The following is a 12,712-nucleotide window of genomic DNA, read 5'->3' as shown; positions in this document are numbered from 1 at the left end:
CTCTGGATAAGAGTGTCTGCTTAATGACTAAAATGTTCATTTAAAATAAGGCAGAGGTCTCAAGTTTTCAGCTCAGAAGAGCCTGGTCAGAAGAAATGAATCATGTTTGCTGGAGTCAACACTGGTCAGTGAGTCAACGGCAGATTCCAAACAACACTATGCTTTATAGGCTTGTGAGTTTTTTAAAAAATGTTTTTTTAAATTAGCATGTTACTAGTAAAAGTCAGGATTCAGAGTAAGTACCATACTCACACATAGAGGACTAGTCATGGCTTGGGTTTTCATTTTGCAACATTATTTTAGCTACAACAACACTATTCATGATACAACAGCAATACAACTACGGATATTTCCATTGTCTACACATTACTTTGTTTATACCTGATGCTAACATGCGTTCTTTGTCCTGTCGTGGTCCACATTCTCACATTCTGATCGTGCCCACATTTTCAGAAATATGTCTATACACGGTATTAAAATGAGTATTTTAATCGTATAGACCGGATGCATTAAAAGACACATTGTGGGTCTGATATCTTACAAGTGTAGACGGATTTGGGCCTGGTCTCCCAAAAGCATCTTAAGGCTAAGTTCAACTTAGAATCATAGGATCCTATGGTTCTAACAATGAACTTAGGCCTCAAGGTGCTTTTGGGAAACCGGGCTCTGGACAGTGAAACCATTTAAATCATCATTATCCAGCCTTCTAAAATCACTGACAGGTGGCACTATTGACTTATGGCATCAATATGTATCTTTAAGCAGCAATCAACAGTAGAAACAATATCAAAGCACACTCCCCATCCGTTTTGGTTAAAGGCTGAGGGATGGGGCTGGAGAAATGTAACCACTCTCAAATTCATAAACAGAGCTATAGCTGCAAGGACTTATATTTTGGGTTCTGATAGTTAAACTAAGCTCATGAGACATTTACAAGTTCATTCTTTTGATTTTACCTTTATTTAGTTAGCCAAATCAGTTAAGAACAAATTATTATTTACAATGACGGCCTACCCCGGCTAAACCCTAATGACACCGGGCGCCGCCCTAAGGGACTCCAAATCACGGCCGGTTATGATACAGCTTGGAATCTAACCAGGGTCTGTAGTGATGCCTCTAGCGCTGAGATGCAGTGCCTTAGACCACTGCACCACTCAGGAGTTCTTCAAGAATCAATGGGTACATATCCTTAATTTATAAGTCCAAAAATGGATGTAGCAACTGCTGATTGCCCCTTTAAAATAAAGAAATAAATATTATTTTGAAAGAATAGCTGTCAAATCATTTGCATACAGGGAGGGACCAGGAAATGTAGTCACAATAGATGGATAAGAGAAACATTTTAATACCACGTGTAGACATATTTCTGAAAATGTGGGCACAATCAGAATGTGGAAAAGATCAGGAAAGAGGACGCATGTTCGCACCAGGTATAAATGAGGCTATAGAGGAGTTGACATGGCTTGGGTTTTCAGTTTTGAAGTGTCTACTGGTCATCTGTAGCTCAGTTGGTAGAGCATGGCACTTTAATGTTTGCTATGCCAGGATAGTTGGTTTGATTCCTGGTACCACCCATGTGTAAAATATATGCATGACTGTAAGCCCCTTTGGATAAATATATCTGCTAAATGGTATACATTATTACTACAGCAGCTACAAATACTCCAGAACATACACACAATGCTACAAATACCTATAGAGACACTCTGGTGTAAAACCAATGTGCCTTAAACCAATTGTCTATTACTCTCTCTCACTTGATTCTCTGGTTTCACCAACTGTTCTTTTCCACTCTTCCATTCCCATTCTTCCCTGTCGTTTTGCCAATTCTGACTTTCTAAGCGAGTGACAGTGTGTAATAATAAACTCAGAAAGTCATCAATTCATCGTAGCTGAGTCATCATTAGCGGACAGCTTCCTTAGCATCGTAACATTAACAAGCATGACCCTCTTCCCCATGTAGGGCAGTAGGCCCACTTCAAAACACAGACACATAGAGTAATGGCTTCAGGTGATAAGTAGGAGCCCTCTATATGGGATACAGGAGTGTAATGGGTGTCGTTTGAGATTTTTACAGGCTTTTCCCTACAATCAAAACAGTAACATCATCCTAGAAAGAGTATAGTGCTCGTGATTTACAGCCTGTCACTTGGCAATGATACATACTTCATTTGTCTTTTGTTTTATCCTTTTCTAATATTAATTTTTCTGAAAAGTTTTGAAAAACTATAATAAAAATAATCTCTGAGATGTGTAAAAGTTATGTTTCGTGTGTGGATAATGTTGTCAGTGAAGTGACTCTTCAAATCCGTTGTTCTAACTAACTTTACAGGTACATTTTAATCCACACACACACACACACACAACCTACCTGCTATGTACTATTTTACAAACGTTCACATAAATAAATAAATGCTGTTTGTGTACTAAAACAGCAGAGGGAGACAAACAGTCATTTATTTCTCCTTTGCAGGAGATGTATTGGATAGTGAGTGTGGGGCTGAGAATGAAGATGCGGAGAGGATTGTAAATGTGTGGATGAGGATGTTGTGTGTGAGGATGTTGTGTGTGAGGATGTTGTGTGTGAGGATGTTGTGTGTGAGGATGTTGTGTGTGAGGATGTTGTGTGTGAGGATGTTGTGTGTGAGGATGTTGTGTATGAGGAGCGTATGTGGGATGGTAACGGTGTCAGAGGATGAGGAGGGGGTTCTCTCTGAGTTGCCTGTAAACGCTGAACAGTGTCTTGGTGGTCTGTCCCGTGGTCATCCCCAGTCCAATGGCTTCTGGGATACGAGCCTCCTGGAGATGCTCAGATAGGACCTGGCAGGGGGGAGGAGGAGGAAGAAGATAAAGAACAGGAAAAAGAGGTAAGGCTATAGACACAGAGAAAAGTTGAGAAAATACTACAGATTGTCTGTTTCTTGTGTGTTTGAGGATTTGTGTGTTTGAGTATTTCTTTCAACCCTTATGTTACCAGGTAGTTTGTTGTTAGTCTGGTCTCACCTGTGCCCGCTGTAGGGCCTGTCTCAAGCCCAGTCCCTGGACTCCCATAGAGGACTCCTGTGTGCTAGCAGTACCCTGGAGAAGAGCCTTTCAACACACACAACACACAGGGTGTAAGGGAGGAGAGGGAATGTAGCAAACAGGCACAAATGTTTATCACACACGTTGGGATTCCCTACCTGAACACGGCTTAACACTGCATGGTGTAGTCCACACACGGCTGCCATGGAGGAGCACTGCACCCGCACCTCCACAGCCTCCTTAACACTGGTGTCCCCTACAGTTACCTGGCCAACAACATACAGGTACAGTCATTCTCAACACATACCTCATACAATAGTCTCCCAGGAAAGTTAAACATGACCTTAAAGTGAGTCTAAAAGGATACAACTATAATAATATAATAAAATAAATTTTTATTTTTTTTAATCCAATGAGATTTAGTCAAGCATGCATACATTTTCTGTATGGGCGGTCCCGGGAATCAAACCCACTACCCTGGTGTTACAAGCGGCATTCTCTACAAACTGAGCTAAAGGACCACAACTGATACACCCAGTATCAATACAATCATGTTTTCATGATATGTAAAAATATAAAATAAATACACACCTCTTTGGCTGTGAGTTTGACGGTGTGTCGCCCTAGACACCGGGCGTAGACCACAGAGCTTTCCTGTCCTCCATTGTCCCCTCTGCCCCTCCAGTCCTCTTCTCCTGTCCCCTGTGACAGCAGCCAGCCCAGCACAGAGCCACACACACCCTGAGAAGGGCCAGCAGAGCCTGGTGGCTCCAGTCCTAGTGTCCTTCTCAGTAGCTCTGTTGAGACCTTGATGCTTGCTGAAAACAGCCCCCCATCAGACGCCACCATCCTCTCTCCTCCTCCTCCTCCATCCCCCCTCCCAGAACCCCTGCACCGACGGGTGCTCACGAAGGCCTCAACGATATCCATCGAGACGGTATCTGGGGAAATGGGGGGTCTGTTTGGGTCCCTGTGAGGGGGCGTGGTCCCAGTCACCTGCAGAGCATCCAGCCAATCCACTGTCAGCGTGTCAAGGGGCAGACTGACCCATCCACCCTCCAATCCCAGACGAGATGCCGGCTCCCCATTGGCCAGGAGGCGGGACAGCTCCTCAGACCCCAGCAGGCTTTGCAGGGAGTAGGTGAGCGAGCAGCTAACCGTCACAGGGAAAGATGTGTCCCCCGCCGCTGTTAGGGGCAACGACACTTCCATTCTCCCACCCGGCTCTAGTTTCTGGAATGGGAATGAGAATGTTTGAGAGGTGTTCTCCCCCCCTGCAGGAAGAGGGTAGGATAATGGTAGAACTCTCACACAGAACGTCCAGTTCCGTTCTAGAATGTAAGGACTAGAATTGTCCAGAACACAGGTCAGATTCAGGGAGTCTCTCTGTAGCAGGCGGCTCCACTTGGCAACAACGTGACACCTGATTGGCTTCTTGCTGACCGGGAGCTGCTCTCCACTGTTCTGATTTGCTAGCAGTAGGCAGCAGACATTGAGCACCTGATTCAGGTGTCTGAGGGAGTGGTTTTTGGACTGTATGGTGCTTTTCAACACAGATGCTCTGTGGGACAAGCAAGAGCACATACAAGTAAATTAACATGTTAAATAAGTACTATTCATCTGAATAAAACATGTTAGATCTACCATCAAATCTACTGCATGCCTCCTCACCTCTCACACACATCTCCGATGGCTGCAAGGAGGTCCCTCACTCTCTGTCCCACCTGTGATAAGGGGAGCCTGGGTATGCCCCCTGTCTCTGTCCCCTTAGGCAGGGTTAAACGCTGGAGCCTCCCCCGGAGAGACAAAGCCACCAACTGCACTATGCCTGTAACACACACACAAAAAGAAAACAAACTCGATAACAAAGATCGGTTGCAGAAAATATTGGTTGAGCTGAACACACACTTTACCTGAGGCATTGCGTGAGGGCCCAGCCAGGGCAATGACCCTGCAGACATTAAGGCTGACAGGACTCTGTAGGGTAGCAGACTCCCTTGCTCTCACCATGGCCTGTCCCTGGCCTTGCCTCTCCCCGTGGCTGACCACCAGGCTCTCTTCTGGCTTTGGAGCTTCCTCTCGCACCCCTGGGAGATCCAGGGCTAGAAGATCTGACCCTGTGCTGTAGTACAGGCCCTCCCTGCCTGCACACACACACACCACAGGCCCCGACACACACCCCTCTGTTAATGCTGCTACCTTGCCCCCCTCCTCCGGCCCCCCTTCACAGGTTCTGACCAGCACCACCCCCCCCCATTGGCCTACTGCCACCAAACACTGTGGACCATCATTTGTCCCGGTCGTGGTTCCGATAAACATGATTGGCTGCTCCATGCTGTGTAGAACTCTAACGCAGGGGCCTGATCGTCCTGGGAGAAGTAAGGGGAGGGAGCAGAGACGCCCATCAGGCAGGCCGCAAAGGATCATGGGGGAGTTGATGAGGGCAGCGTCGACGCCGAAGAGGAGCTTGAAGAGGAGAGGCTCCAGGAGAAAATGTTTGATGCCTAATGATGATGACAAACGTGGTAGTTTTGTTGTTGTTGAGGATGATGAAGATGATAAGGGTGGTGCATCACTGCTGTAAACGCAAGCTAACACAGGTCTCATGACCAGTCCTGCGGAACCATTTTCCTCTGATTCGACATGGTGACCAACTGAAACGACAGGTAGACTAAACTGAGTCAGTTTCTGGTGGTCAGCTGCTTTATAGAGAGTAAACCACCAGGCTGCGTCTCTCAGTGAGACGGTCACCAAGGTCCCACCGGACCCTCCCACCTCAATCAGAGAACACACCCCCTCGTCTCTGGCTGCCAGCGAATTAGACGACACCTTGATCAGAGCAGGGCCAGGGGATTGGTCAGCTGGGGGAGTGGGAGACCTGGTGAGACAGGACAAGGGGGAGAGGGTAATCAAATATACGTCATTTTTGCATGTTCAGTCTCCATAGTTCAAATGAAGAGGTTCATACTTAGGGTGCAGAGTTGGTAGACTGACACAGTACACCCCATCACTCTCACAGACAGCATAAACAGACTGCTTGTCCTCACTCAGCACCATGTGACACACTGGACTCAGGAACTGAAGAATAGCCTGGAATAACAGACAAGATGAGTGTTTCTTGTCCATGAAGAATATCAGATATATTTGACTGCCAGGTTCAAATAGACCCCCTGTTACTGCAACTTCAGCGTTAATCAATAATCAGTTCACCTGCTATTTACCCCTGTTCACAAATAATCTGTTTATTGTAATTGTATCACCTGCTGCTATTCATTTCAGTGTTTATCAATAATCAGTTCCTTGTCATTATATTACCTGCAACTCACCTGAGTGTTCATCAATAATCAGTTCACCTGTTATTCACCTGAGTGAATGTGTCACCTGTTGTTCTTTAATTGAAGCGGGCGAAGTGTATGGTTTGAGATTCAGGCTTACCGTCAGTTTCAGCTCTTGTGTGTTGAAGACCGACACCTCGTCGCCCCCAGTGCAAATCAACACATCTTCCCCAGACCAGATCACTTTAGCAGCTGTACCCGACGAAGGACATCCGAACTCAGCCCAAGTCTCAACAACAGCACATCTCGCCTCCATAGCCGAGAGAACTGGAAAAATAACAGGTCAGAAAGATTATTCAACCAAGAGATTATTCAAATTATCTTTATAGTCACAATTGGGAAATGTATTGTGCAGTCAAAGTTATGATAGCAGCAACTTATTTACTAACTAGTTATGTCCATAATACCAATTTGTAGGTCGTTTCAGTGCTGTAACTTGATTGAAAAAAAACATCAACTGGTTGTTGACGGATGCAAAACTCCGTGGGTGTTTCTGACTAATCAGCGTTCCTAACCGCTTTTTTTTATACCCATTACCCAAACACCAATACCGACGTATAACGTCATGAGCCTCCCACCAATCACAACATCGCAGGAAAACATCCGCCAAATTTTCTAACACGTTTTAGTGCGGTCGTAAGCTTTTAGCTATTGTAAACTCTTGGTTGAAGGCGTTATGTACGGAGCCAGATAGCTGCCAAAAGGTTGAATGTACGTAATCGTTAGGATCAGTAAGAAAAGCCATTTGTGAAACATGACACGTAAACGTGAAATTTAATCTGTGAACATACAAACACCAGGTTACGATTACGGACTAACATTTTAGGCTTGAACAAATCTTGTTGAAATTCTGACATACAATAATGCCTTTCAGAGTTTTAGCAGTTTCATCTCGCACAAAAAAACGTACCCCAAACCACTTGTTAGGAGTGCTACACGAACAAGCCTAACCCAGTATATAAACAAAAAAAAACGGAAGTCGGGGAAACCGGAAAAATAGGTATCCTGCACGTTTTCAAGTTAAAAGTCTCCATTCTCTCTTACTCCTCAGTTTAGTTTACTTCACATTTAGGTAGCTAATGTAATGGATTAGTTTGCCAGCGCAAGTCTAGATGGCACTAGCTGTATTGTGCCTACAACAGTGAAGTTTGCTAGGTGTATCTCTACAGCATGGGCATATCTCTGGGTGATGTGGACACCCCCATGTATGCACCTTCTCAAAATGTGACTAATTCAATATTGTACCATCCAATTCTCTGGGTTCTGTCTGCAATCATAACCAGTAGTGTATGTATGTATATGTATATGTATATGTATATGTATATGTATGTATATATATATATATATATATATATATATATATATATATATATATATATATATATATATATATATATATATATATATATATATATATATATATATATATATATATATATATATATATATATATTTGATGACTCTATGAATTATATATGACCACTGGAGTCTTTGCCACTTAGTATTAATATTTGTATATTTATTTACACTCATGATCTTGCCAAAGCATATTCTGTAGGAGGGGTTAATTTAAATGTAAAATAATTTGACATGATTTATATGAACCGGGTCATGAACATATGGACTTTGAAATGAACAAGGGAGAGGTTACATTTAGGCTAAATCAGGCATAAGCTTATTCCCACACTTGACAACAACTGTTCAGTGGTCTTAGGTAGTCTCCGTATAGGCTAATCTCTCAATTGTGATACTGCTACCCAGGTGAAAAGCTTGTGATCTCCATGCAACACCATGAGCCTTCAGAAAAGCACCCCTCAGCCTCAGAAGATGCCCTTCTGAAGGCATGCAGCTATAGTCATTATACTCTAATGTAGGCCCATTTGCCTACTAGCCAAATAAAGTGCAGAGCATGCTTGATGTGGGCAACTCATCATTCTAACATATTTGATCATTTAAATCATCCTTCATTCAGTTCAGTCAGTCTGACATCCATTCTGTCATTTGTCTGAGTGGCAATAGGAACTAAATCAAAGAGAACGGAACAGTCTTATTCATTTGTTTATTGAAATCCGTGTGTATTCAAAAGTATCATAATTAAGGTCTTTAGTAATTAATAATTAAACGTTTCATTTAGGCCTATCCAAATACAAAAAAATAGGCCTTCAACTTGTAGGCATTGCAATTTAGGCTCACACAATGGAAATATTTTAGAACTCTATTTGTGTTTTATAATGTTTGATTTATTTATTATAGGCCTCCCCTTAAAGAGATCCTAGCTCACAGGCCTCTAAATATAGCCTCTAAATTAATTTTAAATGCCGCTGTGTGTTATTTAATGGCCATATAGTGATGGCTATTTAACAGTCGGATGGCCTTGAGATGTTTTTCAGTCTCTCGGTCCCAGCTTTGATTCACCTTTACTGACCTCACCTTCTGGATGATAGAGGGGTGAACATACCGTGGCTCGGGTGGTTGATGTTGATTGATGTTGATGATCTTTTTGGCCTTCCTGTGACATCGGTTGCTGTAGGTGTGCTAGAGGACAGACAGTGTGCCACCTGTGATGCGTTGGACAGACCGCATCACTCTTTGGAGAGCCCTGCGGTTGAGGGCAGTGCAGTTGCTGTCCAGGGGGTAGTACAGCCCGACAGGATGCTCTCAATGGTGAATCTGTAAAAGTTTTTGAGGGTCTTAGGTGCAAAGCTGAATTTCTTCAGCCTCCTGAAGTTAGAGGCGCTGTTGTGCCTTCCCCACACTGTGTGGGTGGACCATTTTAAGATTGTCAGTGATGTGTATGCCGAGGAACTTTAAGCTTGTCACCCGGTGGTCTCCTCTGCGGTCCCATTGATGTAGATGGTAGTGTGCTCCTTCTGCTGCCTGAAGTCCACAATCAGCTCCTTCGTTTTGTTGACTTTGAGGAAGAGGTTATTTTCCGCCAGGGCCCTCACCTCCTCCTCACTGTAGGCTGTATCTTGTTGGTAATCAGGCCTAGTACAGTTGTATCGTCTGCAAACTTGATGATTGGGCTGAGCATGCTCCCTTGTGGAGTCCCTTTGTTTGAGGATCAGCGTAGTGGAGGTGTTTCATGCCTTCACCACCTAGGGGCGGCCCGTCAGGAAGTCCAGGACCCAGTTGCACAGGGTGGGGTTCAGACCCTGGCCCCAAGCTTAATAATGAGCTTGGAGGGTACTATGGTGTTGAAGGATGAGCTGTAGTCAATGAACAGCATTCTTACATAGCTATTCCTCTTGTCCATATGGGATAGGGCAGCGTTCAGTGCGATGGCGATTGCATCGACTGTGGATCTATTGGGGTGGTATGGAAATTGAAGTGGGACTAGGGCCGGGTTCTCCAACTGGCAGCCCCCGGGTTGAATTTGGCTGTTGGTGGTTTTATTTGACCCCCCAAGTATTCCGAGCAACAACAAAAAAACCTTTGTGGAATTTTCATTGTTGGACATAAAAGACTACAAAAACACCAGGAAATCAGCTCAGTGATTTTAATTTAAGAAATCTGTTCCCAAGTATTCCCACGCATAATAGAGAGACACATGATCGTATACAAATGTAAGCAAGGTTTAAAATGATTTGATTTTAGTCAAACATCCCTTTCTTGCTCTCGGTCCTCATCTTTGTAAGTCACCTTGATTTTGCACATGTGTGTTTTATCAATTTCTTTATGAAAATATTTAGCTAACTCCATGACAGTAGCTGAAGCAAGGGTCTACAGCACCACACACATAGACTACAAACGCATGCGGGGCCTGGCATGTCCTGAGCTTGTGATGTGAGCACAATTGGAATGGGCGAGAAGGCAGACACTCCAGCCTTTGGGTCTCTCGCTCCGCACTCCAGTAAAATTGGGCAAGCTTCGCTTCTCGCTCCGCTCGCATATACTCTGGCCCGGACTTAGCCAAGTGCTTCTTCTGTCTCAAAGAACTGGAGGGCTGGGAGCCGGAAGAGGACCCAGAGTGAGTTGTTGGACAATTTATTGCTAAAGAACCCTAAATTGGTTCTTTGTGTCCTTTATTTCAATGTGTGTAATGTGAATGAAAGAATGCCGCCAGAAACATGTAACTAGTAATGTTGTGCAGTGTTGCCAACTTAGCGACACATTTTCAAAAAATCGACTAGCAACAAATCTAGCGACTTTCTGGTGTTATTGGAGACTTTGCGACTGACGTGAAAGCACATATCGTTTTACTCTTCTTCTTACTCTTCTCAATGAGCCACGGGTGCTGCCTTGGGCCCCATCCCCTGCTGGCTGATCCCGCCCAGGGCGGGATGCAAAATGTTATTTGTCTAAAATAAATCACTGCACAAAAATAAATCTATGCATTTGACTCGCACGGCCTCAGTCACTTACTCACCTTGTCCACTGTGTGTGCCTCTCTGTGACATACGCTAAACATCTAGCTGGCTAGCTCATGTCTAAACTGTACACTCAAAAATACAGAAAGGAGTGGGAATCAAACCCTGAATTCAAAGGCTGGTTGAAGCCGTGTATTGGAGATGATACATGGGCATACTGCCTATATTGTAAGGCTGATTTCTACGCCAAACTTAGTGATGTAAAAAACACATGGCATCTCAAAAACATACTCAAAAGGCAAAGCCTTAACAGTTCCACCCAAAACAAACTGCCATTTACGGTTTAAAAAATTGACTCTGCAAAAAAGGGGCCACCATGGCATTAGCTATCGCTGAACACTGTTCCATGCTGGCATGTGATCACATTGGAGAAGCATGTAGAGCTGCTTTCTCAGACTCCACTGCTGCTACCCACTTCAAAATGCACAGGACAAAGTGCACAGAAATGATTAATGGTGTTCTAGCACCATACTTTCTGAAAAAGTTGGTCGCAGATGTGGGTGACCAGCTTTTCAGCCTCCTCCTCGATGGGTCCACGGATGTAAGTGTTTCTAAGTACCTGGGGGGTTGTGATAAGGTAATTTAGTGACACCAAGCAGACAATTGTATCAACATTTCTGGGGCTTGTTGAGTTGGAGGGAGGAGATGTCAAATCTATAGCCCGTGCTGTTGTGGCTTTCCTCGAAGTGTTGTCTTAAAAAAGAGAAACTCCTGGGGAGAGGGACTGACAATGCCTCTGTTATGACGGGGATTAACAATGGGGTCCATAAAGTGCTGAAGGAGGAGTATGGCCTCAAATATCTGGTTCTTATTCGCTGTGTGCCACTCTCTGCCGCTTGCTGTAAGTCATGCTTCCAATGACACCACCCCCCCCCCCCCCCCCCCCCGTAGTGAGGAGTACTTGGTACGAGAGACTTATAACTGGTTTTCAGTGTCTCCAAAGCGCAGGGAGGCCTACAAGGCCATATATGAGACCATCAACTGTGGGGGAAACCTTTACAGATAGCCAAGGTGTGTGCCACATGTTGGCTCTCCATTGAACCCACGGTTTCACGCATTTTGGACCAGTGGTAGGAGCTTAGGCTGCACTTCGCAGTCACCAAGTCCAGTGAACACTGCTACATGGCTGAGGTTTTATACTCCTGGTACAGTGATCCTCAAAACATATTGTATCTGACTTTTGTGAAGTCAGTGCTGGGTGAGGTACAGTTGGCCATCAAGGCTTTTGAGGGAGAGCAAGTAGATCCTCTTAAGCTACTTGACAGCTTGGTTAGTCTGATCAAGTCTGTGAGCAGCAGCAGGGTGCTGAATCCACTGGCAAATTTTGATGTACTCAAAGGGCCAATAGATGGATACATCAGTCCCAAACCGTACCTTGGTTACCTTTTTGAGTCAAAGACAGCTGAGCTCCACCTTGCGCCTGAGGATGAAAACAATGTCCGAAAGTGGTGTGTTGCCTTCACCATTTCCCTCACTAATGAGTTGAGGGTGAGACTGCCAGACAACATCGAAGCGGTGTGTTGCCTTCACCATCTCCCTCACTAATGAGTTGAGGGTGAGACTGCCAGACAACATCGAAGCGGTGTGTTGCCTTCACCATCTCCCTCACTAATGAGTTGAGGGTGAGACTGCCAGACAACATCGAAGCGGTGTGTTGCCTTCACCATCTCCCTCACTAATGAGTTGAGGGTGAGACTGCCAGACAACATCGAAGCGGTGTGTTGCCTTCACCATCTCCCTCACTAATGAGTTGAGGGTGAGACTGCCGGACAACATTGAAGCGGTGTGTAGCCTTCACCATCTCCCTCACTAATGAGTTGAGGGTGAGACTGCCGGACAACATTGAAGCGGTGTGTAGCCTTCACCATCTCCCTCACTAATGAGTTGAGGGTGAGACTGCCAGACAACATTGAAGCGGTGTGTTGCCTTCACCATCTCCCTCACTAATGAGTTGAGGGTGAGACTGCCAGACAACATCGAAGT

General features: G+C 44.7%; 1 protein-coding gene across 2 annotated transcripts; it reads right to left on the bottom strand.

Annotated features, from left to right (window-relative positions):
* Positions 1-1,325: 1,325 nt before the first annotated feature.
* Positions 1,326-7,317, bottom strand: LOC149974539 (Fanconi anemia core complex-associated protein 100-like). Of its 2 annotated transcripts, none has more exons than XM_090212806.1 (9): positions 6,749-7,317; positions 6,460-6,626; positions 5,993-6,114; positions 4,938-5,902; positions 4,696-4,852; positions 3,616-4,585; positions 3,183-3,290; positions 3,004-3,090; positions 1,326-2,820 (listed from the first exon to the last, which is right to left on the bottom strand). In XM_090212806.1, exons 1-9 carry the CDS (start codon positions 6,759-6,761, stop codon positions 2,689-2,691), a joined length of 2,721 nt encoding a protein of 906 aa, XP_090068932.1. In that variant the 5' UTR covers positions 6,762-7,317; the 3' UTR covers positions 1,326-2,688. The 2 variants fall into 2 exon arrangements, with proteins under 2 accessions (XP_090068932.1, XP_090068933.1); XM_090212807.1 differs by having other exon boundaries at positions 6,767-7,204.
* Between the last annotated feature and the right edge of the window lie 5,395 nt (positions 7,318-12,712).

This window comes from Oncorhynchus mykiss, chromosome 20 (assembly GCF_057628025.1).
Source record: "Oncorhynchus mykiss isolate SJ-2025 chromosome 20, ASM5762802v1, whole genome shotgun sequence".
NCBI lineage: Eukaryota > Metazoa > Chordata > Actinopteri > Salmoniformes > Salmonidae > Oncorhynchus > Oncorhynchus mykiss.
Note: the sequence above shows the minus strand (reverse complement) of the source record. Positions and strands in the feature narration are given on the sequence as shown.